Consider the following 27,710-nt stretch of genomic DNA (forward strand, 5'->3'; position numbering starts at 1 on the left):
GTCTTCCCCACCATCCAGCACTCCAGTCTCCAACCCCAGGAGTAGCACCCCTTGCACAGAGGACAGGACAGAGCAACCCGGAGAACAGAATTTCCATTCTCCTAAAGCCTCCTCCTTCATGGAGACCTTCTCCCAAATGTTCCGTATGTTCTAGGTAGGATGATTCTGCTCTTTGTGGGCTAGACAAAGGCACCAAGGGACCCTCTATGGAAAGGTCCCCCAAATCCTGGGATCAGGAGGACACGCAGGACGTGGGGTTGGGGCAGAGGAGGGCTGGGGGCAGTGACCACATCTAGGCTTGGTTTCAAGGCTCCAGCTTGAGGCTAATCAGGTCAGTTCAGGAGGGGTGCTCCGCCCCTAGGACTGGGGTGGGGACTCTCATAATTCTTGCTTAAACCCTGCTTATTATTTTTTAAAACCTGGATTCCAGATCACCCTGCCCCAGAGCTGAACACTGGGAGGCAGAGCTGCTCTGCTCCTTGCCACCCCTCCCCTCCCCTTCTCCTGGGGCTTCCCACTGACTGGGCGTTTCCTTCACTGATGAGACGGGTGCCCTGCTTTCTCAAGGGTGGGATAGGCCAGGAGGTCTCAACCAGGTGCCTCTGCCACGTCTCTTAAATCAAGAAAAGACTTGCAAGGCTGGGAAGTTAATGGACGTCTCAGAACTTGGTCTGATTCTGGGAACCATAATAATGGCCCACGTGACAGGCCCTAGGCTAGCACTGTGTCTATTTTAATGTTCACGACACCCCTGTGGGAGGAGAAACGATTATTACCTCCGTTTTACAGGGAGGAAACCAAGGCACAAGGACATTAAGTCCCTTGGACCAGGTCATCAAGCGGTCTGTGGTAGGGTTGGGATTGGACCACAGGTCTGCCATGTCCACAGCCCCCTTGGTTACAGTTGGCCTAGCCTCTCCATCTCGAAAAAGAAGAGAACATACCTTTCTCCTTGTCTCCCTCCACTCTTGGGGTTCACCAAAACCAGCAGAGGGTGGGTACCCGGGGTGGGGATGATCTTATACTTAAAAGGCAAAAGAAAAAGAAATTAGCTCTGTTTCAGCCAATAGGAAGAATGCGATGAGAGTGGATGCTAAGGCAGCTCCTGGGAGAGAAGCAGTTCCAGGCACGGAGGAGAGGAGGTCAGGAGGCAGTAAGGTGCTGGTCCACTGGCTGAGTTTTCTGAGGGATGAAACAGCTAAGTGTCTCCAGCCTAATGGCCTTTAAGTAGTGTTAATGGTGACAAGCGTTTGAAGTTGGGATCAGAGATGGGGCAATGGCATTACAACTTCAAATTACTCACAATGGTGTGGCACTGTGCCCACGGCACGAGATTAGATTTTGTGAGGGATACAACTGAGTATGATCTTAAAAGTCAGGGCCATCCGGCCTACACCTAAATAAAGTAACAGCCATGGAGTTAACTATACTTCCACCCCAGTACCTTCCATATCCACATTTCCAGCCCCCATTTTCCTCCTGAGCTCTGGTTCCACATTTCTCACTGTCCAGGGGGTACATTCAGCCAGATGTCTCACCAGAACACGCTCCAAACCTGACCTATCTTCTTTCCCCACAAACCTGGCCCTCTCTCCTGGCTACTGTTATTACTCATCCAGGCATACAGGGAAGACCCTGTCCTGCCAATTCTTTCCCTGGAATGTCTCTTTATCTCCAGCAGCTGCCACAGTGCCCACACTGCTCGGGCCTTGCCCACCTCAGGGGAAGTCCTGTATGCTGCCCCCATGCAGTTCCTTCCCAGGACATCACTAGTCATACCACTCCTGCTCAGAAACCTTTAAAGATGTCTCGTTACCCAGAGGATAAAATCCAGATCTCCTAAGCTGGCATGCAAGGCATTTAAGTGCAGCCCCAATCTACTGTTCTCTCTTAATTACTCTAACGTTCACTGCAGTTCCAGCCAAGCCTGGCTCGTACCTTCTAGGGAGTTAATTCCCACCCTTTGGGGCTGCTCACACTGGTTTCTTCTCCTCCTGAAATGCCCACTTCCTTCTTTGCAACCTCTTAAAAAAGAACTCCTCATTCTCAGGGCCCGATTCAAGAGCTACTTCCTCTATGAAGTTTTCCTTGATCATTGCAACGAAAGCTATTGCACTTGAAGCATATATTGGTTTGGCCAAAAAGTTCGTTCGGGATTTTCCATAAGGTCTTATGAAAAACCAGAACCAACTTTTTGGCCAACCCAATAATATCTTCTGGGTTTCTTTTGTTATCATTTATTTGTGTATGTCTTTATTTTTTATTTTCTCAGGTAAATATCACAAAACATCAAATGGATTTTAATGCCTCAGGAGCAGGGCGTGTGTGTGTATAACCTTTCTACCAAGGGCCCCATTGCCCCAGATACAAGAGTGGGCACTCGATAAATACCTGTATCTTCAGCAGAAGGACACACCGGTAGAGATGCAGCTTTGCTCCATATTCACTATCTAATGCCTACTTTTCCAGATTGCACGCTAAAAATTCACCAAACACAGGGCCATATTGTTTGAAACGGACAGCAGCATCCTTTATAAATTTTAGGAATTTTCTCATCTGCCAAGGGTGATTATTTGTGTGAAACCCAGAAGCATCTTGGAGCTTAAGGAGTAATTCTTTATCTCTGGGGGTGATATCCAAAATGTTTTAACAACCTGTACAGCATGGGCACTGCCCAATCAGAACAGATGCAGGATAACCAGATAGATGCCAGCTGTAAACAACTGACATACCTGCGCCGTGTGTGTGTGTGTGTGTGTGTGTGTGTGTGTGTGTGTGTGTGTGCGTGCTCCATCTGACTTTCTCCCTTTCAAGGTGTCTAGAGCTTTCCCACATTAAGCACCATTGCTTATGTTTTACACTCATCTACATGTTCTCATTGAATCTAGGAGCATCTATGGGAGGTGGGCAGTGCAGGGATTGCTACGCCCCCCCTTTCAAACAAGGAAACTTAAGGTTCAGAGGCAGAGGAGAAGGCCCCGGTGTGCTATTTCCTTTTCTGGTACTTGTTCTACCTCACCAGGCTGCCTTTCCTGCATTCCCTGGAACTTCGTGAAAGGCACAAAGAGAAGTTCATTGGTGGATCCAGCTAAAAAAACGAGTTCTGAAATATACGTTTAAGGATGAAGAAGAACTTTTGGATCTAGTTAACTCTGTTCTGGCAGATCACGTTCTGCAGACAGCTTGGCAGTCCTGGAAAACCTACTTGTCTACCTTTAAGTCACATTCTTGTTATTATTCAGGGAGTATGCATAATGAAGTTCCATGCATTGTGTTCCTAAAAAGGTGATAAAGCCAGTTCGGCCAGCCACGGGATCAACCAACCTCCCTTCGCACCACTTGCCTACAGTGTGGTTGTCAAAGGTAACCCCAGAGGCTGGAAATACAGTGTCCTGTGTGATATAATCAATCAGATAAGAAAGCAGATGTTGAGATGTGTTTCTCTAGAAGCCAAATCCTGTTCTCCCCTCCACAGCCTTGGACCAGCTTAGAACGAGTGAGTAGATTTGGGGCTCGCCGAGGTACCTGCGTTACAAGTTCGTCCTTGGCTGACATGCTACCATCAGACTTCCCATCTTGCCTGTCCTATAAAAGAGAGGAAAGACAAGCATCTTTTGAAAAAAAAAAATGCCTACTACAAAAAAGGAAATCAGAAGAAAAACAAATGGTTAATATAAAGGAAGAGAATAGAAAACCAATATAGTGTAGGGAGGAGTTTTTCAAAGTGGGACTTTGGACGTAAAAAAAGAAATGTTCCCTTTGGGTTTCTCAAGGACTCTCCAGGCAGTTGTCATCACTTGCCCTGACTTTAACTTCGAGACACTGGAAGGGACACAGTGTTTCAGAGGAAACACTGAAATGGGCAGAAATCTACTTTGTTGATTTAGAAGCCTGAGCTTTGAGAAGCAAGGTCTCAGATCTGGTTTCTCTGTTAAGCACTACCTAAATGATGTAATCCTAAGTCATATGTCCTATTTTGTTTGTTTGTTTTTTCAATGTTTATTATTCATTTCATTGAGGTTTAATGTCACATATAGTAAAATGCTCAAATTTAAATCTAGAGTTCTGTGAATTTCTGCATACGTATACGCCCTCGTAACTACTGCCTCTTCCGGCGTAATTCTGTTGTGACTCCTGACACCTTACTGGTTTTGCCTGGCTTTTGAATTTCATATCAATGGAATCATAGACCATATCTTTTCTGAGTCTAGGTTCTTTTGTTCAGCATTATATTTTTGGGATTATCCATATTTTTGCATCTAAGCATGGTTGTTTTCCATTGCAATGCAGTATTCCATTATACTAATCTGCCTCAACTTATTTACCTATTCTCTTGTCAGTGGTCATTTAGCTTGCTTCCAGTGCCTGATTGTTATGAATAAAGTTGATAGGAACATTCCCGGACATGTCTTCTGGTGGAATAAAGGCTCGTATTTCTCACGGGAGGGCAATTATTGAGTCATAGAGTTTGTGTATTTCCAACTTAGTAGATACTGCCAAATAGTTTTTAAAGTGGTGGGTTTTTTTCTCTAGTTTTTAATAAGAAAGAAGATGGTCAAGTCCAGGGTGAGATGTGAGGAATCAGTGGAACTCAGCAGCATCTTTAACATGGAAGGAGGACAGTTAAGGTGTTTGGTGCCTGGCTTGAAAGAGGGGTCTTCAACACAGGAGACAGAGAAAGTTTCAGATGGGGATAAATAGAGTTTACGTTTGCATCTTTCATTTCCAAGAAGGGCTGTGACACCCAAGTGGAAATCTTCAAGGCAGAGGGAGGTCCATGTTTGGACACAGGAGACAGGGTGACAGGGACAAGGGAGGCCTGGGAAGCCTAGCTGTGCACAGGTGTTCACTGAGGTTCCATATATGTGATCTGCCTGCAAGGTGCTTAGAATGAATGCACTTTCCTTGCTGGGCCATTTCAGAGCATTCTGGGTGGCCAGCGGTTGGAATCATTTTAGTCAGGGAAGTTTTCCCGGACAATCTGACTGTGCAGCACTGACCTCTTTTAAACTTGGGCTGAAAACACAAATCCTAAGAGTTGCTGAGGGAGCCCTCGGAGGGGTGTGACTGTCTGAATGCTGCCTGCATCTGAAACATGAGCTGGGGTTGCAGGGGAGCCAGAGCCCCATCGGGGTGGCAGCACTTACCCGGGTGATGGGGCATATTGACGTGGGCAGCAAAATATGGTCTCTGAGCTCCCCACCGTCACACAAAGTTGACAATTCACATTTGCGGTGAAACTGGAGGAAAAAATGAAGATGAGAGTTAAGTGAAAGTGATCAAGGAAATGTCAAGTATGAGGGTTCAGAAATTTACTAGGGAGGCAGGTTGCCTAGTGCTCCTCTAAATCCTGATGCACTGCTGGCTTTCACAGTATAGCAGAGAGAGAGAGAGAGAGAGAGTGTGTGGTGTGTAGTGTGTACTGGTGTCTGTGGTGTGTAGTGTGTACCGGTGTCTGTGCTTGGTTATGGGTGCCAAGTCTGCTGTGGGCAGAGAAAGGAGACCAAGTGCTGCCCATGGCAGCTGGAGCAAAACGGTCCCGAGCAGGCCTGTGGCCTGTCCGTATAGCACCCCCACGTGGATTCCAGAGCCCCCATGGGATATTTGCTCCCTAGGCTCTGAGACACTGGAAGGAAGGAGATCTTGTTGAACAAACCCATGAGAGGCTGGAGATGAACCCCATGACTCGACCTCTGCATTTTAAGAGTTCTGCAGTCTGACACGTCCTTTCTGAGGCTGATACCCAGTCAAGGGGACAAGACACGGCACTGAGTCTGCTTTGGAAGGCAGGTCAGGCAGCTCCAGGTGTCCAAGGAGGAAGTGGACATTTGTCATGGATGATGGCAGTGGGCACAGGCCTCTTGTCCAGGCAGTGGGGTTGCTGTCAGGAGTATGCCTTCCTCTGATGCAGGTGACTGAGTATCTAATTCCTCTCCCACTCTGTCAGTGCCCCCGGCCCAGACAACACCCAGGCGAAGGAAGTTAATGGTCCAGCCTGCTGTTCACAGCTGCCTGGCCACAAAGAGAGCAGACTGGTCAGCTTCTTCTTAAGCAGCCCTGGGGGGTGCCCTCCCTCTGGGCATCTTGGTGATTTACTGGAGGCAGTTAGACTTAGGGCACTGAACAGGGGCTCTAGGCTCCCTCTCTAGCTTTGCCCACGTAGCTCTGCTCATGCCCTCTGGCAGGATGCTTGAGCAAAAAACCACACTGAAAAGCAGCAGGACTGCCCTGGGCGCCAACCCACCGTCATCCGGCACCACAGGCAGTGCCGCGCGGTGACACTCTGGTAGCAGTTGATACTTTTGTGGCACCAGTCACACTTGACAGAGGAATTCCCTTCCACCCACGCATGCTGCGTCCCCTGCAGGAGGGAAGTGAAGGATACCAGGGAAGGCTGCAGAACCGCATCCCAGGGCCCTGGGCCTGAGGAGAAGGGTCGGGGAGGAGCGCAGGGAGCGGGGAGGCCAGAGAGGGTTGGTTCCTGTCTAGTGGGTGCACTTCTGGATGCCAGGCTGCTTTGCTGAACTGCACCAGTGTGGTCACTCCCTACCTAACCTCTATCATGCTAATCGAGGTGGATGGAAAGCCACTTTGCCTGCTCTTTGAACAGTTCACCCCCCCTGGCAGTCAAGTCTCTGAGCATCTCGTCTTGCAGTTCATCTGTGTGTCACCAGAACTCTTTGCAAAGGGATGTATTTGTGTGTGCCCTTTTCTGGAAGGCAGTGGGGTGCAGGGAAACGCAGCAGGGCTTGGGCTACAGACAAAACTGGTTGGAGTCATTGATCTTCCACTTTGCAGCGGGGTGACCTTTGGCCAGTTCCTGGACCTCTCTGAGTCTCAGGTCCTTCATCTGCAGAAATTGGCATCAAATGCCCCACCTCTGGGTTTTCTGGGAGGATTCAACGAGACAGCACATTTGGAAGGGCCTTCCTGGCACAGTCCTGGCCCTTGGGGGGGTGCCCCTGATGGGGAATCCCTTCCCCCTCTGTCTTCTATGGGTCGGTGCCTCTCAGCCTTAGCAGCCCCTCAGGACCACCTGGCCGGCATCTAGAAGTCCTAATGCCCAGCCCTCACTCCAGACAAAATAAATTAGAGTCTCTGGGGATGAGACCCATCATTAGTATGTTTTAGAGCACACTGAGTGATTATCACATGCAGCCAAGGTTGAGAAGCACTCAGGAAGGAAGTTAGAGAGAAAGCCCCAAGGGATTAGTGTGGGTCATCAGCCAGCAGCTTTCACATCTGTTTCCTGGAGAGCGTGTTGTACCTGCCTCTTGGCCAGGACATGCCCCTGAAGCAGCCCAGGAACTTGGGAAGCAGGTGTGAATGCATGTGTACGTGTGTGACTATAAATGCAAAGCGACCCATGACACCAAATTCTGGGGGTCTGAGCCCTCAGTTAAGTCCCCCGGGAATTCTATAGAACTCCTCAAAAAATTTTTCACCAGGGTATCCTGAATAGCGGAAGGGGTGGATATGGACTCTGGGGGAACGTGGGGACATAGCCTGAAGTGCCAACTGCAAGCACAATATTAAAAACACATGGAATATCTGCATGACACCATCCATGTCTGTATTAGGTAAAAGTTTTAAATTACTTATCAGTTAAGTTACTGTGTCCTCCTTCCAAAAGATTTTTGGTAAAACTGTTGCTCTAGAAGATGTGTCACATGTACTTTGTAGTTTCTCCTTCTGCCATTCACCCCTGAGGGTATAAAGAACTCAGTTTGCTAATCAATTTGTCATCTACATGGTCACAATGAATTTGTTCTGAGATTATTATTATTTTTACTTTACAGAGAAAATATATGAGGCTGCAGAGAGGTTAAGTAACTGGTCCTAGGTTCCACGGCTGGTAAGTGGCCAAGCAGGGACTCATGGCCAGGTCTCCTGACTCCAAGTCCACGGCAGTCTCCCAACACCACGTTACCTTCTCCATCCTCTTCCAGGGTCAGAAGAGATGGTTAAAGACTTAGGTTGCCTCAGGAGACTCAGAAGGTCGTGAATGTGCCCTGCTGGTCCCTCAGAGGCCTCCCTCTGTTCCAAGTGTGGCAATGGCAGGAGTGCAGGCTTAGGGCCTGAGCCCAGGAGGTGCACCATATGTCCTGGTGAAAGGCATGGACATGGAACAGTGTGTGTATGGGCGTGGTACGGAACGAGTAGACAAGAGGCCACGCGGCGTCTCACAGGCATGCATGCGTGTCCCTGGAGGTGCCCTTCTCTCTCGGAGTCCTACTGGGGGAGGGCTGGATACCACTCCCACCTGCTAACCATCTCCTGACTCAGATTCCTCAATGGGGTTTTCCCTCCGCAGGAACTCGGAGTGCCTTTCCCCTGCTAATTTGAAGAAGAGTCTATTTCCAGACTCAGTGAATGGTACCAGCCAATGGCCACCTTAGAAACCTGGTAGCCATTTCCAACCTCTCTCCCTCTCTCATCCCCTACACGATTGTCACCAGGTCCTTGTGGTAGGACCTTCCAAATTATCTCTCAGACTCTCCCTTTATGTCTTCCACCTTAGCCAGTGGGACAGCCAAAACACTCAACAACCGGCGTGGCTGGGGGACACTCACTCAGCACAGACACAGCCATCACTGTGCTACTGCAGACGTAGCAGAGCATAGTGGGTGAGTGCAGACGCCACCCCAGTCAGGCCCTAGGGCAGCATTAACTCTTGCCTGAACTGTTGGAAAAGTTTTTTTCATCCCCTCTGATCTGATCTCTCTCTGGCACCATGGTCAGAGCAATTAACCTAATCTGCAAACCCAAACACCTCCTCATGTACTCAAAGCTCTTCAACGGCCCCTTAGCTACAAATGAAACCCCTTCCCAAGTCCTCAGCTGGCCTCACAAGACCTGGATCTCACCAGTTCTGCAGCACATCTCCCGCCGCTTCCTTCTAAGCATCCTCTATCCCAGTCACACGGAACCAAGTACAGATCCGATAATAAGCCACGTCTCCACGCCTTCACACTTGAGACTTCTCCAGCCTGGGGTGCCTTGTCCTCCTTGATTCCTTATGAGATCCCGCTGATTTGGGTTCAAGACACAACTCAAATGCCATCTTTTTGGTGAAACCTTCCCTGTCCGCCACCCTTGGTGCCTCAACTGCATGTCCCACACAGCCCTATTGCTACTGCACAGCTCGCTACTTTGCGCTTCGCTTACATGCCTGTCTCCTCCCACTAGACTGCACAGTCCTCCAGGCTGAGGACCACCTTTTAACCTGCATACCCCCTGGCACAGGATCTGGCACACCGTGGGCACCAGGGAGATGCTAAATGGATTGATGGATGGACAAGATGGTTTAAGGGTGGTCCTCAAGGCAGAGAAGGGACTGTATAAAGCTCCCAAAGCCCCTTCCTGCCCAGGAATCTGTGGAGATGGACATGTTGCCTGGGACACAGCATGCAGGAGAAGAAGACAATAGGTATCACCAACCTCTCCTCCCCTTTTGGTTTTTGAGTTCGTTTTGATACACCCAGGAATGTTTTTGGATACACAGCGTTCATGGACGGTGTATTTACAGTCTGAAAATAAAAATAAGAAAAGTGACTGTGAGTGACCACATAGGGAAGGTCAGCCATCCCCCTGCCCCCCACCCCAGCTGAGGCCCATGCCTCCCTCTGCGTGGCCAGTCAGGGGCAGGGGACATATGGAGCTGGCCTTGCCTAATGGCAATTCAAGTCTCCAGTTGTTCACTGAGAAGAGTCCATGACTATCTCCCAGACATGCTCCTGCACCCTACCCCCTGCCACACTGCCTTCCACCGTGGGTGGTGAACGCAGCAGGAAGACATACCCAGAAAGGTGCTTTCCGCTTAAGGGGAGTGAGGAGTCATCCTGGCTATGCCAGTGCCACAGTACTGAATGTCAGGATGTTGGGGCGTGGATAGCAAGGCCGGGGTCTTCCTAACTCTGGAGACAGGAAGGCCTGAGCCTGAACTCTGGCTCTGCCCTTTGTAACTACCCACACAATCTAGGGTAAGTTCCTTCACTGCTCTGAAATTCAGGGTTTTCTACAAAATGGGAAGAAGATTGCTTTCTCTTTGCAGCATTACATAATTTGTATAAAGCACCACGTGTGCGGGTCAGAACAGCTATTCCACAAATGACTGCTGTTGTTACTGTTTACTACTGTGCCAACAGGCCTAGAACGTACTAGGAATGAGGCTGGCCCTATGAAAAGTGGGTGAGAGCTGGATTTGAAATAGGTGCTGGAAAGACAGGGGGGCCCCTACTTTTGCCTGCTGATGCTTGCTCTTGGTAGACACTGGGCCCAGCTCTGCTACGATGACTTTTGTGGCTGAGGTTGCCTGCTGCCTGGCTCCTGTGTGCATGGCAGATAAAACATTTTGGTGACCCGCCCCATACCCGACGGCCCTGGCTGCCGCAGCAGCTCCCCAGTCCCTGGAGGGTTCAGGCTGAGTGCTTGCTGTCTGCATCCTGAGGTGGGGGGCAGGATTCTGTACCCACGCAGCCTGGGCCCTACAAAGCCTTCTTGCTGCAGCCCCTCCCTTCTCTTCCTGCTCTGCAAACCCACCCCTTTTCCTACATGACCCCTTCTTTCTTCCTTCTCCTCCATCTCTTTCTTCTGTCCTCCTTTCCAGTCTCCCTCCTTCCTTTTCCATGTGTGTTTTTTCTCCTCTCCAATCTGACTTTACTAAATAGATTATAAAGTCAAACAAATGGATAATTTTAATTCCATTGTATATATGAATATAGTTGCTTATTAATTAAAAAAAAAAACAAACAGGTTCTTCTGACCAACCAAAACATTCACTAGCAAAACTCAATTGAAATTATTATGAGATGCTTTTTAACTACATTTGAACCTTAATAACTTTTTCTAGGCAGTCAGTGGCCTATGACGAGACTCTAATAGGATAATATTTGTCCCTTTGACTTGGGTAGAACAAAAATAGGACATGGAAGTTTTGCTTTATTTTCTGCTGTTGGAATAATATGGCAAATCCCTCAAGCTAGGAAGCAGAGATGCCTAAACTTTTCTGGGAATGGCTCAATCATGTATAGAGCAAGACAGTTCCTGGGAAAAGGGGTTTGAAGGAAGTTTACTCACAAATGCAGCACAGGCCTTGCTTCCGAGCGCCCATCAGCATGACATGGCAGAAGTTGCAGTAGGTTGGTTTCTTGAAATGCTTCATGGTCCAGGCGTGCCTCCCGTCCCCCTTGGAGCCCTGCGGGGACAGCAAGGGAATGAGATGCAGGCAGCCCCACTCTTTCTAAAAAGTCTCTTCTCATATTTGGAAAACAAATTTATTTTGTTATTCACGTATTCACAAATTTATTTTGTTATTCACTTATTTTACTGTTGTAAAGATTATTTTAATAGAAATGCAAATCAAAACAAAATTCTTTGTGTGTATTTTCTAAAATAAGCAAATGTTAAAAATTAGGGCCATCTGAGTAGAGTATGTGGTGGGGGGAGTGGAAATCAGAACAATCTTTCTTTCTTTCTTTCAATCATCTATTAATCATCTATTACCTATCAATCATCTATTATCTATAACGATCTATCATCTATCTATCACCCATCTATTTATCCTTTAAATGTTTACAACCTTCAACTTATAAACTTCCTTTCTTGGATTCTATCCTAAAGAAATCATTTTTGATAGATGAGCATTTTTGTGCTCTGTCAGATGTTTAACCCAGCATTATTTAAAATAACTGAAAATATCCTACAGGCCTCAAAATGACCAAAAGGTTTGTGGTACATCTGTATGATTTAATGTTAAGTGGCCATCAAAAACATATTTATAAGAACATTGAATGGTTTGGGAATGTGCTCATGATACTAAGTTCTAAGGGAAAAAAACAGAATGCAAATTTGATGATATATTATGATCTCAGTTTTATACAATGATATGTTGTACGGGAAAAAACGTCACCAAACTGTTAACAGAGGTTAGCTATAGCTAGCAGCACTATGGATTTATTTTATTCTCTAATTTCTACTTTCTTCCATATTTTCCAAATTTTCTACAGTGAGGAGGTACTAGTTTTACAATCAGAAAAAATTAGCTTAGTAAAAACAATGTACTCCTCTCATCACCTTTCTGTGCACAGATAAAACAGCAAAGGGACAGAGACAGAAAGAGGGTTAAGCCATTTCCCCCTGACTTGGCTTGGGAGCAAATTCATTCTATCTACCAGATAAGCCAAGCCTCACATAATCACACACCTTCCTTGGACACCAAAGCTCCCACCTTCTAGCCCCTGGGAGCATAGGCTTGCTGGAGACTGTGGCTTCAGGCGCATCCCTCCAGGTATGGTGTCCTTGACCTTTTGTCATAGGCTCCATCAAAAGAGTAACACTCAAAAAAAAAAAAAGAGTAACACTCTTGGGCTGTTGTTAAGGGTAGTAAAAAGTACTGTAAGGTGGTAAGGATTGAGAGTCAGGTACATGGAGTCCAAAGTGCTGGATTGAAACCCACTTCTTACTTCTGTGTCCCTCTGGTTTGGGTTGGTCATAGTGGCCAGATCCATTCCTGTGCTCAACTCTTCTGCTAACGGTCTCTAGAGGAGCCCACATGCTTTTCAAATGCTGGTCTCCTCCTGGGGCCAGGATACGTTATTTTCTTCTTACCACCTCAAAACCCTGCTTCTTCCAAAACCTGAGTCTTACAGAATTAAAGCCTTTTTATCTAATGGCTTCTACTTTAGTAAATGGGTTCACTAACTGATTAAATGATCCACTTAAATATCTATTCATTCATTCCTTTGACAAACATTGACCTCAAGGGATTTTTGTAAAAATTAAGTGAAATACTGTAAGTGAGGATTCTAATCCAGTGCCCGACACATTGAAAATGAAAACATTTATTAAGTTCCTACTCCGTGCTAGGCAGTAGGGGACACAAAAATAAGTAGAGTGCTTTCCTACGTGTAAGGAGGTACATTTAGACCCGTTCTAGAAATGAAGAAGCAAAGACTCATAGAAGTTATATAAATAGCCCAAGACCACACAAATAATAAGTGACCAAGCTGAGCCCGTAGTCACACTGGGGGCTCTTGCTGGCCTCGGAGCCCATGCTTCTTCCATGCCTCTCCTGTACCTCCACAGACCAGGGTTTTCCTTCATGGACAGAAGGGAAATTACAGTACTCTTAGCAGACCCAGCTCCTTCTTCATCCAGCCCAAGGGATGGTCATTTGACCTGAAATACCTTTATTGGCAAAATCAATTAGTATCTGAGCAAGGGAGAGTCAGCTATTTTCATAGATACAGGGTAAGAAGCAAAGGGACCCTGACTTGGGATAAAGTAACATTTCTGCTTGGGTTATAGCACCATCATGTGGCTCCTTTATTTCTGCACGTTGGCGGCTGCAGGGCGTAGGAGTAACGTTCCTTACGCACGCCAGGTTTTGGGTTGAGACTGCAGTTCCCTTGGGAGGCAGACTGTTTCTCATACATGCCATTCAGAGATCCCCAGACTTTTCAGTGGCCACATGTGGGTTTTGAAAAAAGCCAAACAAGCAAGGTGGCTTTTAAGACATCGAGGAACGCTTTCCCTAGAACCCCAACTATTAATGTGAAAACATACAATTTAGTGCCTATTTTCAAATAAATGCATAAAATTTCAATTAATAAAAACCAAATGCACATTTGTTTTTTGTTTGCATTATTCCTGAGGTAAAGTATGGTTTTAATACAAGGCTGATTTGGCATCAGGGGGAGACACTGGGGAGAATGCTGAAGAAATAATGTCTCTCCCTCTTTCAGCCATAAAACAGTGGATCCCCTCCAAGCAAAGAGTTGGTGGCACTTTGGACTCAACAAGTCCAAAATAGGAAACAGAACTAGAAATTGGTTCCTTGTGATTAAAATGTCCCATCTCTATTTCCATGTTTCAGAGAAAAAACAGGTGCATTAGAACAGCACTCAAGCAGAACTTTCACTTTGATTCAGCTATAATCTTGAGCCTTGATAGCAGAAAGTATACCTAACCTATCTGAGCACCCCCAGGTCCTAGCGCACGTGGGTTCGTGCACACAGTAGGTTCTTGGTAAGAAATCACTGCATGAGAAGTCTGCTGTCACTGAATATGGAAGACGGCTTCTGGTACTAACTAGGTGTGTGTCCATGGGCAAGTGCCTTTACCTCTCTGGTCCTTGGAATGAAAAAGGAAGGGGACAGACCAGGGAGCACCAAGTTCTCTTCCAGCTCTGACCTTCTAGGGTTATAAGGAAAAAGGAGATCCTGGTTCATTGATTTCTATTTAGCACTTGGAAAGAGCTGGACACGCTATGAGATAATTGCAGGATTCTTAGTCCTTGAGGGTTGGAGATGAGGGCTCAGCTTTAGTCCTGAATTGCAGAACTGTCAGATGGACACAGCACAGGCAACAACATCAGCTAGAGGCTAACGCAAATGAACCTGCTGTTCTGTCCCTATCTTTGACATTTCAGTAATCTTGAAGAGGTATTGTCTTACAACCCGTGTGACTGTACCGGTAAACGCTAATGTCACCATTTGTACTTTTAGTTCTAATCTTCCCTACCTCATGTATGGAAGCTACTTTCATGGTAAACAAGCAGACCAGGTCAGATGCCAGTGATTTCACATTAAGCCTCTACATGTATTCCCTACTCTGATCAAAACTGGGAGGTTTCTCTAAAACACCCTGAATTTTCTTTCATGTGGGTCTTTGCTCAAGCTACGAACTCTCTCTTCTACCAGCCAAATCATACCCATCCTCGAGAGCCAGATCAAATATCCTAGGTCTTTATCTTTATCTCAAGAATGGGATATCAAAATCCCACACATCCTTCAGAGCCAGGGCAAACACCCTCCAAAGTTTCTTCCACGGGTCTCACTCCTAAGTGTGAGATGTTCGAAAGTGCAGGTTCTTTGGAGTCAAGTACAAATAAATGCTGGCTATTCTTTTTCCTCTTCGGACTCAGAACCTCAGTTTTCCATCTGTTTAAATGGGTAAAAAAAAATCTACCTTATCTGGTTGTTCTGATTGTTAAATAAGATATTATTATGGGCTTCCCTGGTGGCACAGTGGTTGCGAGTCTGCCTGCCGATGCAGGGAACACGGGTTCGTGCCCTGGTCCGGGAAGATCCCACATGCTGTGGAGCGGCTGGGCCCGTGAGCCATGGCCGCTGAGCCTGCGCGTCCAGAGCCTGCGCTCCGCAACGGGAGAGGCCACAACAGTGAGAGGCCCGCGTACCAAAAAAAAAAAAAAAAAAAAGATATTATTATTGAACGCCCTCTGCCTCACAACAAATCAGTATTTTTTCCTTTCTTTCTTCCTTTCCTTCCTTCCTTCCCCAACTCTCTTAGCATTTTTAAACCTAATTTGTGAAAAAGATGGAATTCTTCCCTGAATATTTTTTGCCCTTTGCCTGGTTGAGCATACGTTTCCGGTGGGTGAATATTGTATCTGTGTTCCCTCATAGCCCTTAGAACAGTATCTTTATTTAGTAATAATTTAGTAAACGTCTGTCAAATGAATGAATAATATTTCGGGCACTAATAGGTAAAAAGAGAGGACTTTTGGGCTGGCCTAGAGCATACGGGCTGTCCATTGGGAAGTCTGGGGCAGAAGCCAAGGATATTAACTTCCACATGGAACCCGATGTTTCTGAAAGGTGAGAGGTCTTTGACCTCAAGCTTGTAACTTACAGAGTCGTCCATGCCCAGGAGGACGAGCAATGGGATGGTGGTCATCCCTCCGTGGACCCACTCCTGGAGAGACACAAAGCCATCCCGGTCGTAGTCCATCCCTTGTAACATCTCCTTCAATATCTGTGGAATCCATAGAGCAACCACTGTCCACTTTCCTCTTCGACTTCTCTGCCCCACCCCTGCCCCGCCCACCCTGCCCTTTTCTTTCTCTTCTGTTCTATGTTTTCTGGCTTGTGTTTTACCCCTTTCCCCTCTGATTCGGAGTGAGCAGAGCCATCGAGGGAGCAAATGCGGGTGAGGAGAACAGGGGTCCAGGCCTGGCTCTGCCCTGACCTGTGTGGCCTTCGACAAGCCACCCCAACTCTCTGGATTCTGCTTTTCTCGTCTGTAAACTGGAAGTAGTATTGCTATGTTTGCAGCATGGTAGTGAAGATTAGAGAAAATGTATATAAAACGCTAAATATGATATCGGACTCATAGGAGCGCCCAATGTAATTATTATTATTAATATTTCTAATGATTGAGAAAAATCTTTAAAAGTCTTTCTAGCTCTAAATTCTCTGATCTCTGAGCTCCTGTTATAAAAATTTAGCTTTGGTGAAAGCGTTAGGGGGTATTATTAGGTATTATTATTTGAATTAGTCTATACTTTCCCCTGCCGCCTCTAATCTTTCCTATCAGGGAAGTGGGAGATCAAGGTGTAGGACCCAGAGAAGTCACCTCTAAGAAGATGATCTGGGACAGCCTGCACCGTAAACATGTGTTTCCAAGTCCCACTCTCATCTTGGAAGCTCACTGGAAAGTCACCCCTTGCTTTTGGAAACTCACAGGCCTTAGCTCCGTGGGATCCCACTCGAGATACTGGGCAATGTGTAGCATCTGGTTGACAATACGATCCATCTCCTAGAAAACATCAAGGAGAGAAGCCAACTGAAGATGTGCTTTTACAAGCAAGACTCAAATCCAACCCCGTGGGAAGATGGGCAGGGCAGAGTGTGAGAAGCAGCTGGTACAATATACTGGCATTTCATCAAGCACTCACTATTTGTTTTTGCTCTTTATTTCTGCCTCGACCACAAAGCTCACAAGAAACACAGACCGTGGATAAGCCAGAGGTATGCAGAAAGCTCACTGAACACTGACCTCCTCCTAGACCCACCTTCCTTCCCCTATTCTGTGCTTTGACTTAGCATAGAAAGCACTCCTGTTTCCTCCTTCTTTGTGATCCTACAAATACTTACAAACCAAGGCACTTACTTCTTCCCTCTTTTCCCACACCTCATTCCCACAGCTTTAGCAACTTGGGATTCATCTATACCCCTTGGGGGTCAGTTTCAGTTGGATGTAGAGCCACTGTGTTGGTCCTTTCTCAGGCACTATGATTCAGATTCCTTTTGGCATCTCCTTTGTTTCCTTTGTATCAAGTCCTGGGTCCAGGACTCTTGGAACAGGAAATTCATGAAGGGTATGTTTGCCTAATGAGTGAGCCTTTTGTTTGGTACCAAGGCCAGGCTCCATCTAAAACCTCACAGAATTGTTGGATGCTAATGAATCAGTGCCCTGAGAGTCCCACTGAAACACACTGGACTGAGAAAGCATTTGCATGTCTTGGGCACCATCTAAGATGTTCATAGTAAGGTTGATTTGGGGACACAGGCTGGAGAACTGAAGCAAGGTTTAAAGGTGTTACTTTCACCAGGTAGAATGTTGGGTCAAAATAAGCAAGCTAAAACCCAACAGGGATTTTAAAAATTGTATTTCGTTTAAAGTAGAAAATAACCCATTGCAAAACTGCAGATGAAGTGGTAGATGGGGATAAGGAAGTGGGCAGAATGGTGGGAACAGGGCTCAGCAGAAGTTCCAATGGAAAAGAGCTCGTGAAACTAGTTGGGTCCAAGATCCAAGGTGAGCAAACGATGTGATTCAGGAATGGAGAATTAGACTCAATCTTGGGCTGTGTAAATAGGTGGGCATTTTCAGGGAGCAGAGCGGGCAGATTTCAGGAAGAACTAGTTCCCTGATGTGAATACTTAAAGAGTCCTGGAGGGGTGGGTTCAGTTCTATGCCATATTGTAAGAACGGCATTGACAAACTAGAGCTCGACCAGAATGGAGATTTAAAACTTCCTTATGAGCAACAGTGTAGAAATTAGGAAGTATGAGCTTGGGGAAGATTTTTGGGAAGATGTGATAGTACCTTCAAATACCTGAAGGCCTATTGTGTACAACTGGTACTCCACTGGTCAGCTGCCCCGGTCAGCGATAGAGGGCAGAAGTAAGCTGAGGGATGGAGGGAGGGAAGAGTTGAGGGTTGGCCTATTTTGACCTCACCACTGGGTTGGGGGAGGGGAGAGAAGAGCAGAATCAGGTTTTGATTTGAAAATTTCCCTGGCAGACTAGAGATGCCTTGTGTGCGGGAGGGATGCCTTCTCTAACAGTCATCCCCAGTGGTGGAGCGGCTGTTTTAAGGTACTGGGTGAACTCTCCATTACTGGGAGTGTTCACAAAGAGGCTGGGCATCCAACTGCCAGGGGGTCTTGGTGGGAAGTTGAAAGAGACAGAACTATTTTGAGACTCACTTCAGTCCACCAGTGTTACCTTCCAAACAGATCCAGAATTTAACCACTTCTTACCACCTGCAATGCTGCTACCCTGGTGCAAGTTACCATCATTTCTTGTCTTGCTTATCTTAATAGCCTCCTAACTGGTATTCCTGCTTGCATCCCCACAGTCTAGACAATGCAGCAGCCAGAGCGATCCTGTTAGGACCTAAGTCAATCATGTCACTCCTCTGCTCAGAATCTCCAATGGTTCTCTACCTCTCCAGAGTAAAAGAGAAAACCCTTTCAATCACCTGTAAGGCTTGATAATGCTTTGCAAACGCCCCGTCCCTTCTCATTACTTCTCTGATCTCATCTCCTATTACTCACTCCAACCTCATCTGTTCAGTCATCCTGTTCCACTCACTCTGGCCTCCTAGTTAATCTGCTAACATTCCGGGCATCCCTCAGGACCTTTGCACTTGCTGTTCCCTCTGCCTGGAAGGTGCTTCCCCATGACTCACTCCCTTCACCTCCTTCAAGTGTCTGTTCAGATGTCCCCTCCTCAGGGAGACCTTCTTTGGTTCCTCCAGCTAAAACTGCAGCTCCCTCCACTACTTCCATTCCCTCCTTTATTTTCCCTCTAGCACACAGCTCTATCTAACACATACTTGACTATGCTTTGCAGTGTGTGTGTTTGCACTAGAATGAAAGCATCATGAGGGCCTGGATCTTTGTCTGTTGGCTCACTGATACACCCCCCCCAGTGCTTAGAACAGTAGCCGACATATATGAGATAATCAATATGTGTTGATCAAATGCTTGAGATTCTCTTGGTGGTTCCCTCGCATGACCCAGCTCACGGAACTGCAATGTGGCTGCAGGGATCCCATGAAGACACTCTGGGGTTGAGTGGGAACCGGGACGATGCAGTTGGTCTAGGGACTGGTTCCCTTTCTTCCTCCCTTTGGTCTGACTCAGCCCCGTGCACTTCAACCTCAGAGCCTTTCTGTTAATGAGTCCCATCTCTGACACTGCCAGTCATGAGGACAGGACCTGTCTGATTCTCTTTGCCTTTTCTCCTCTCTACCTTCTTCCTTTTCCATCCTTCTTCTCATTCCAAGACCCCTGACCTGTCCCAGCCTCTTCCTGAGGGGAGGTGGGGATGAGACTCAGGCTTCCCCAGGTGTGGTGGGATGGGATCATGTGCTCGGAGCAGACAGAGCCAGACTCCTAGAGCTGGTGCCCTGGGGTATGAGAGGAAGGCAAGGGTAACAGCAAAGCACGCCAGCAGTTACCTGCCTTCTCCTGTCTTCTTGCCCTGGTCTCTCTGCCTCTCCCACCTCCTCTCCTCCACCCCTGGGCTTCAGCAGGAAGTTACAGGGGGAATTTCTGAACCAGCTGGGAAGTTAAACTAGATGAGATACTAAAGCATCTCCCCAACCTGAGATTTTGCGATCTGAGCTTCTGGAATGAAAAAGCAAGTTGGAGTTCACTCTCCTCTGGGCGGGCTCTTTGGAAGTAGAAGGCGGGGGCTTCTAATCATCTCTGCAGCTCATATTGAGACACTGCTATTCCTACGAAGATGGAGCTGAGAGTGTTTGGACTCTCCCTTCACCTGTTCCCCTCTCCCCCAGTCTTTATTGGATCTTGGAGGGATATTTGGAGAGCTTACCGCTTGGTCCAGGAGACCATTCTCATCCGAATCATAGAGACGAAACATGACTGCAAGAAACACAGAGGTGAGGCTTGAGATGTCCTCCGGGTACCAGGGATGGGCTGAGACTTTGCTGCTGCCAGTTTTTAGATGAAGTCCGTTGCAGCCAGTTCACCCACCCTCCAAGGCACAGAGTCTGACCTTCCTTACAGTGGGAAGAGGGAGGAGAACCAAGCCACCTGGCTTCTGGGACTGTCTAAGCAATAACTCTGCCGCTGATGAGATCTGGGTCACGAGCGTGATTCCCTGTAGAGCACTCACACCTCTCAGCATCACGGGAACACAACTCAAAGCAGATGCCCCGCTGGTGGTGGGGCAGAGGCACCACAGTTGTAGACGGGACACTGCTTCTACTGCACACAGAAAGGGTGTGGAGTTAGGCAGGTTCAGATCTTGGCCCTGTCCTACCACCTCTAGGGCATCACATAAGTCACGTATCTTCTTTAGGCTCAATTTCTTCATCTGTAAGATGGAGATTATAATAGTTTCTTTATCCTAAGTTTTTTTCAAATGAAGATTAATATGTCAGTGATATGCTAAATCTATAGCACTTGGAATGTAGAGAGTACCCAACAGATGTTATTTATTTTCTTTCATTAATAAATATTTATATATGGCATTTAATATGTGCAACGTACCATCCTATGCACCTTATCATTATTACTTATTTAATCCTCAATAATGGTACGAAGTAGTTATTATTATAGAAGCTATTATATTTCTTTTTCTAAAAATGTCTACATGCAATTCAGAAACATCCTCTACCATGTTCTAGCTGTAGAGAGGTGACGGAAGATAAGAAAGATTTGGGAGTGAATTTTGGGCAAAGGACTAAATGTTCATTTATGGGATTTGGAAACTTGCCATCTCATTCATCTAAAAGGTAGAGATCCTGTCTGTGGTCTCAGAAGTAAGCAGGGTGGGGAGCAGAGCTGAATACATCTTCATTTCCCTCTCTTCCTTTAAAACCCTTCATCATGCCTGTGTTCTCTGTGGCTGACCCTTCCCTTGTGTAACTGCTCTGGACCACTTGGGATGTACCCACAGGGTCACAGCACTCCTGTTAATTTGCCCTTGTGTTGTCACTTCCTTCTACATGTTTTATGTCTCTGGACCTTGTATTTATTCAGTGGTGTCTCTGGTTGGACTTTAAGTTATTTAAAAGTCATGGGCTTCCGATTCTTTGTGACTCCTCCAAATGTCCTGGTCAGAGACACTCTGGGCCCAGGTGGCTCTAACATGGAGCCCTCTTTGGTCCCACTGTGCATGAGGAGTAGAATGAGGACGTGTGAGCAAGCATCCTACTTTTTAGCAGCATGGCCTTGGGCAAGTCATTTAACTTTTCCATGCTTTCTTACATATAAAATGAGAACAATCATGTCAACTATCTAGGGTTACTGTCAGGTTAAAATGAGAAAATGCATTTAAAGTGCTTAGCAAAAATAAGGTGTTCAGTGATGAGTTAGTATTGTTATTACATTGATGATGGGTGGGATTTCAGGCTATCATTTCCAAAAAAAAAAATACATGCTTGGTTATCTAGAAAAAAAACTTAACTTGGTTTCAATCACTAAAATCAGAGATGATTTGAATTAATTTAATTAAAAAAAGAAAACTTTATAGGACAAATGACCAAGTTTCTGCAACAAAAAACTGTAGGGAAAAAAATAAGCAAAAGATGAAGAGAGACTAAAGAGACGTAGTAACAAATGGCAATGTATGGACCTTACTTGGATCCCAATTCAAACAAACAGTGCTTGAATTGTTCCCCAAGTAAGGGAAAATAATGAATACTGACTGAATATTTGATAATAGTAAGGAATCGTTTTCTTTAGATGTGATTGTGGTGTTGTGGTTATATTTAAGAAAAAGTTATATTATTTTAGAGGTACATACTGAGATATTTACAGATGAAATTATATGATGTCTGGAATTTGCTTCAAAATAATCTGGGGCAGAAGAAATGAGTGGGAGGTATAAATAAAACACGAGTGACCACAAGCTGGTAATTGTTGAAGGTGGTTGATGGGCACACGGAAGTTCTTTGTAGTCTCTACTTTTATCTGTGTTTGAAATTTTCTGTAATAAAAAGCTTTTAGAAATACAGTTTCTTTTCATTACCATTACAGGACTCAGTCTGAGAGGCACTAATACGAGGAATTTGCCACATTTGCTCCTCTCTGGTAGTTATGAACAAATATAATTCCTGAAACTCAAAATCCAACTGAATGTGGGAAATAATTTGACATTTCCCTTTTAACATTAGTCAGAAGAAACAGAAATCTGGTACATTTGCTTCCAAATTAGCATTTAAGACTTGTAATTGTTAACACTGCAAACCTAGGGGGGAGGTTTTAAGCTGGCTAAGACAGCAAACTGTTTCATTTTGTTTTGGGCAAGGGTTAACCTTTGCCAGACTTTTCCTAATGCTTAAGTTTCACTGACTAGTCCGATTATTAGCTGGAATTTTGACTTTTGCTATAATGTGTATGCTTTTCCCTCAGTGTCTACTAAGATCCCAAGAGATGCCAAAACAATATATATTTTTAACAAGGTCCTACCTGTCATGTTTCAAAGTTTGCCTGTAGGCTCGCAAAAGTCAGCGAGACCGTCCCCAGAGTGAGTCATCTGCGAGACTGCAGGCTGCTTCAGCCACTGTGGGCTTTCCTTTCTGTCCCCAGCTATTATTCTCCTTCTGAAGACATGTTTTTGAAACCAAGCTCAACTCCCTTAATTAACTAGCCCTCTTTCTCAAGAGGCCAAAACACTTGGGGTGCGGGTGGGTGAAGACATGGAAATAGGCTTTAACAAGATAGAGGCTGATTAGATCTCAAGAAAAAAAAGAGTTCTTCATAGTTAAAGAGTTGCTTGGGCATGGAATAGGGGAAGGAAGACAGATGTTGAAAATCTTCCCTTGAAAAATCTTCTAAGAGGAGGCAGCCGCTTTCTGATTGGAGGCTTTCAGGAAATCCTGCCAGCAAAGGAAGGGAGTCTTCACCCTTTGCAGAGACCCCTTACCTTTCCAGATCTTGGTTCTCAATACCAAGGTCTCCAATGCACCTTCCACCCTATACAACTGGTACTGTGTTCCAGGGAAGATTCTAGGAAATATTCATGTCACTGCTGGTGACAGGGCAGAAAAGCTCCCCCAAGGAGGCAGGACCCATCCCCAGGATCCCAGATCAACCTCCAGCCTGTTTAGAACCATAAACAGGACACTAGCTCTTCCTCTAGGGAAAAGTCGAAGCCCCCTGACAGGGTACATACTTACACTCTAGCTTATCCTGAGGTCTCCCCGTTTCCAGCAAGGACAGGTAACACATGACATCCTTCAGGTACACTATGGGGGACTCTGAGCCTGAAGACTGAGCATCATGGTTTCCCACGGGGCTCGCAGACACTTGGTCTTTAGTTGGCACTTGCTTCTCGGTGATCTTAGATTCTGTGACAGGCAAGAGGAAATCATCCAAGGACACAATGTTTAGTAAACATGAAACCCTTTGTTGCCCCATTCTTTTCACGGTAGAGACAAGAATTTTATGAGTGTCTTCAAAAGCATGGATTACATAGATATGATCAAATCAGTGGCCCTAGAAATCCAGATTGTAGAGTTCATACTTTCTGAATGAACCCCATACTGACCCCTTTAAGAGTCTATACCCTTATAAGAAATTCACCTATGCTCTGTGAATTTTAAGAAAAGATGATAGTGATTTTTAGTAATATCAATAGCCAACAGGTAAATGTCATTTAGCCTAATTTTGGGGGGAACACACCCAATTTGTAGAGGCAATTTTGTCTGGGATTCCAAAAATCCAGACTATTGGTTATTTACCAACATACTGTTTTACAATTTTCTTCTCAAATGCATTGAAAGATAAATAAAAAGATGAAAGTTCGAAAGAGAAAACTGGGATTGACAACTAATTTCCAGAAACCAGGAAGAATTGTGACTTACTGAAAGCCTAATCAGTTGCATAAGGAAAGTATAGAAAGTGGCTTATCACACCACAGGAATAGAGTGAGTTTTCCCTCTGAAATTTTCCTTCTCACAGGTAGGAAGACTGTCTCTTGTCCTCTGGTTAAGAAATATGATGTTATTACTAACCAGAAAACCAGGCACCGATATTTTACGTGTGAATCATACTCTTTTGAGGCATTTTAAGGGCTATCTCTTTTTCCCCAGCCTCTTTATATCCATGATCTCAATATCAAATAAGAGGATGCAACTCAGAGAAAACACAGGAAACAGTAAAAGGAAGACTGTCAGTGGAAAATCTAACCCAAGTGTTGTACCACCAAATAACAGAGTGTTGAAGGCACAGGCAGAGGGAGAGATAGCCTTGATATTACTGCCTGCTGGGGAAAGCAATGCCACCAGTACACTCTTTATTCAGAGAACCAAAGTCCCAAGCAATGGCAAACAGTTCGGCTCAGGCCAACACAGCTGCACTAGATGAAAGCCTACCAGGTCCTAGGGGTTAGGTTGTTGTTTGAGAAGGGAGTTAGCCATCACCCAGATGGACAGTGGGTGAGACCAAAGGCCACTGACATACTCTGTATGTACAAAGGGTCCTGTGAAGAGACCAACATGGGACCCACGAAACAGAGTTGCAAAACAAGGAAAGGAAGCTTCATCGTGAAGTCTCAGAGGACAAGATCTCTGGAAATAATTTCCTACCGGACAAGACCCTCGGTAGGTTGCAAGAAGGTGTAACTTCTATTAAACAGGAGCAGAAAGCCTCAGGGGTGAGCAAGTTGAGATGAAAACACAATAGGATGAGATAACAAGGATAGTGAGGTAGGGGAAAACTGCCATGAAATTACGTACGCAACAGAAGTATTAAAATCATCACTGGAGGAAAAGTTATGGAAAAACGTAACTTAATAATGTATAAGACAAAGGTGAAAAATTCTTTGTATAGGGTAGCCCATTATGCCCCAAGTTATGTTATATCCTCAAATTATTCATCCATTAAAACACTATTAGAATGACTTCTATGCCAACTAAACTGGAATGAGAGGGACCAGATTTACCCTCCTACTGATGCAACTAAAAAAACTCGACAAAAGATATGAAACAATGGTCCATAGGATATTGCATATGGCCAACACCAAAGGGCAATCCCAAGAGATGGGAAACAAATGAGGTGATCCCTACAAATGCCACATCTTACTGACTGGAAAGAGTTTCTAGCCTGTGGCACAGGGAGGGGAAACCCAGGCAGATCCTGGAAGTCTCTCTGAGTTGCAGAGATGGAGCTGGGAATCCTGGGAGTCCAAAGTGACTGAAGTTCACAGAGCAGAGCACTGGAGAGGAGGGAGTTGCACAGAGGGAACTCCTGCTGTCTCTGCAGAAGGTCCCTTTGAGTAATCAGCAGAGAGTTGCCTCAATTATTCATCTGAGTAGTGATCAGCACAGATGTGTGAGGAAACTACCTGAGGCTGGGGAAGGAATCAGGATGAGAGGGAACAATCCCTGGAAGGCATAGAGAACTAAGCATAGTGTCTATTTCCAGCAATCAGAGTAGAAAACTCCCATAATTCATGAATCACTGAGTAGAGTACTTAGAGAGTTTTGCCTTGCTAACTGGGCAAAATTATCTCTAGAAAAAATGCCTTCCTGGTGCTAACAAAAGCTTGACCCAAAAATGTCAACTTACCACCAAACCAGCTTTACAACAAATGCTAAAGGAACTCCTCTAGGCAGGAAACAGAAGAGAAGGAAAAGACCTACAATAACAAACCCAAAACAATTAAGAAAATGGTAATAGAAACATACATATTGATAATTACCTTAAATGAAATGGATTAAATGCTCCACCAAAAGACATAGACTGGCTGAATGGATATAAAAGCAAGACCCGTATATATGCTGTCTACAAGAGACCCACTTCAGACCTAGGGACACATATAGACTGAAAGTGAGGGGATGGAAAAAGATATTCCATGCAAATGGAAATCAAAAGAAAGCTGGAGTAGCAATTCTCATATCAGAAAGAATAGACTTTAAAATAAAGCCTAGGAAGATGGCAGAAGAGTAAGACGCGGAGATCACCTTCCTCTCCACAGATACACCAGAAATACATCTACGCGTGGAACAACTCCTACAGAACACCTACTGAACGCTGGCAGAAGACCTCAGACCTCCCAAAAGGCAAGGAACCCCCCACGTACCTGGTTCGGGCAAAAGAAAAAACTAAACAGAGACAAAAGGATAGGGACGGGTCCTGCACCAGCGGGAGAGAGCTGTGAAGGAGGAAAAGTGTCCACACACTAGGAAGCCCCTTCGCGGGTGGAGACTTCGGGAGGCGGAGTGGGGGAGCTTGGGAGCCGCGGAGGAGAGCACAGCAACAGGGGTGCGGAGGGCAAAGCGGACAGATTCCAGCGCAGAGGATCGGGCCGACCGGCACTCACCAGCCGAGAGGCTTGTCTGCTCGCCCGCCGGGGCGGGCGGGACTGGGAGCTGAGGCTCCGGCTTTTGCCGGAGCGCCGGGAGAGGACTGAGGTTGGCGGCGTGAACACAGCCTGCAGGGCGTTGGTGCGACGCGGCTGGCTGGGAGAGAGTCCGGGGAGGGGTCTGGACCTGCCGAAGAGGCAAGAGACTTTTACGTCCCTCTTTGTTTCCTGGTGCACGAGGAGAGGGGATTAAGAACGCTGCTTGAGAGAGCTCCAGGGACGGGCGCGAGCCGCGGCTAAGAGTGCGGAGCCCAGAGACGGACATGGGACGCTAGGGCCGCTGCTGCCGCCGCCAGGAGGCCTGTGTGCGAACACAGGTCACTAGCCACACGCCCTTCCGGGGAGCCTGTGCAGCCCGCCACTGCCAGGGTCCCGGGATCCAGGGACGGCTCCCCGGGAGAGCGCACGGCGCGCCTCAGGCTGCAGCGTCACGCCGGCCTCTGCCGCTGCAGGCCCGCCCCGCACTCCGTGACCCTCCCTACCCCCCCGGCCTGGGTGAGCCAGAGCCTCCGAATCAGCGGCTCCTTTAACCTCGTCCTGTCTGAGCAAAGAACAGACGCCCTCCAGCGACCTACACGCACAGGCGGGGCCAAATCCAAAGCTGAGCCCCTGGGAACTGTCAGAACAAAGAAGAGAAAGGGAAATCTCTCCCAGCAGCCTCAGAAGCAGCGGATTAAAGCTCCACAATCAACTTGATATACCCTGCATCTGTGGAATACCTGAATAGACAACGAATCATCCCAAATTAAGGAGCCCTGTGGATGAAAGGCTCTTGGTGCTGCAGCCAGGACTCAGTGCTGTGCCTCTGAGGTGGGAGAGCCAACTTCAGGACACTGGTCCACAAGAGGCCTCCCAGCTGCACATAATATCAAACAGCAAAAATCTCCGAGAGATCTCCATCTCAGCGCCAGCACCCAGCTTCACTCAACGACCAGCAACCTACAGTGCTGGACATCCTATGCCAAACAACTAGCAAGACAGGAACACAACCCCACCCATTAGCAGAGAGGCTGCCCAAAATCATAGTAAGTCTACAGACACCCCAAAACACACCACCAGACGTGGACCTGCCCACCAGAAAGACAAGATCCAGCCTCATACACCAGAACACAGGCACTAGTCCCCTCCACCAGGAAGCCTACACAACCCACTGAACCAACCTTAGCCACTGGGGACAGACACAAAAAACAACAGGAACTACGAACCTTCAGCCTGCAAAAAAGGAGACCCCAAACACAGTAAGATAAGCAAAATGAAAAGACAGAAAAACACACAGCAGATGAAGGAGCAAGATAAAAACCCACCAGACCTAACAAATGAAGAGGAAATAGGCAGTCT

The 27,710-nt window shown here is 46.4% G+C and overlaps 1 protein-coding gene across 2 annotated transcripts in view; it reads right to left on the reverse strand.

Moving 5' to 3' along the window:
- Positions 1-27,710, reverse strand: part of DGKG (diacylglycerol kinase gamma) — a 212,015-nt gene that overhangs the window by 107,383 nt on the left and 76,922 nt on the right. The window contains exons 6-15 of one of the 2 annotated variants that reach the window (XM_073803991.1): positions 23,185-23,355; positions 19,872-19,921; positions 16,486-16,560; positions 15,655-15,777; positions 11,080-11,197; positions 9,442-9,530; positions 6,245-6,361; positions 5,148-5,240; positions 3,526-3,585; positions 945-1,024 (exon numbers count right to left, since the gene is read on the reverse strand). In XM_073803991.1, the coding sequence (XP_073660092.1) occupies positions 945-1,024; positions 3,526-3,585; positions 5,148-5,240; positions 6,245-6,361; positions 9,442-9,530; positions 11,080-11,197; positions 15,655-15,777; positions 16,486-16,560; positions 19,872-19,921; positions 23,185-23,355 (976 nt within the window). The remainder of the gene's footprint in view (positions 1-944; positions 1,025-3,525; positions 3,586-5,147; positions 5,241-6,244; positions 6,362-9,441; positions 9,531-11,079; positions 11,198-15,654; positions 15,778-16,485; positions 16,561-19,871; positions 19,922-23,184; positions 23,356-27,710) is intronic. The other variant, XM_033855609.2, reaches the window with a different exon arrangement.

The sequence above is a fragment of the Tursiops truncatus genome, chromosome 4, assembly GCF_011762595.2.
Source record: "Tursiops truncatus isolate mTurTru1 chromosome 4, mTurTru1.mat.Y, whole genome shotgun sequence".
Classification (NCBI taxonomy): Eukaryota; Metazoa; Chordata; class Mammalia; order Artiodactyla; family Delphinidae; genus Tursiops; species Tursiops truncatus.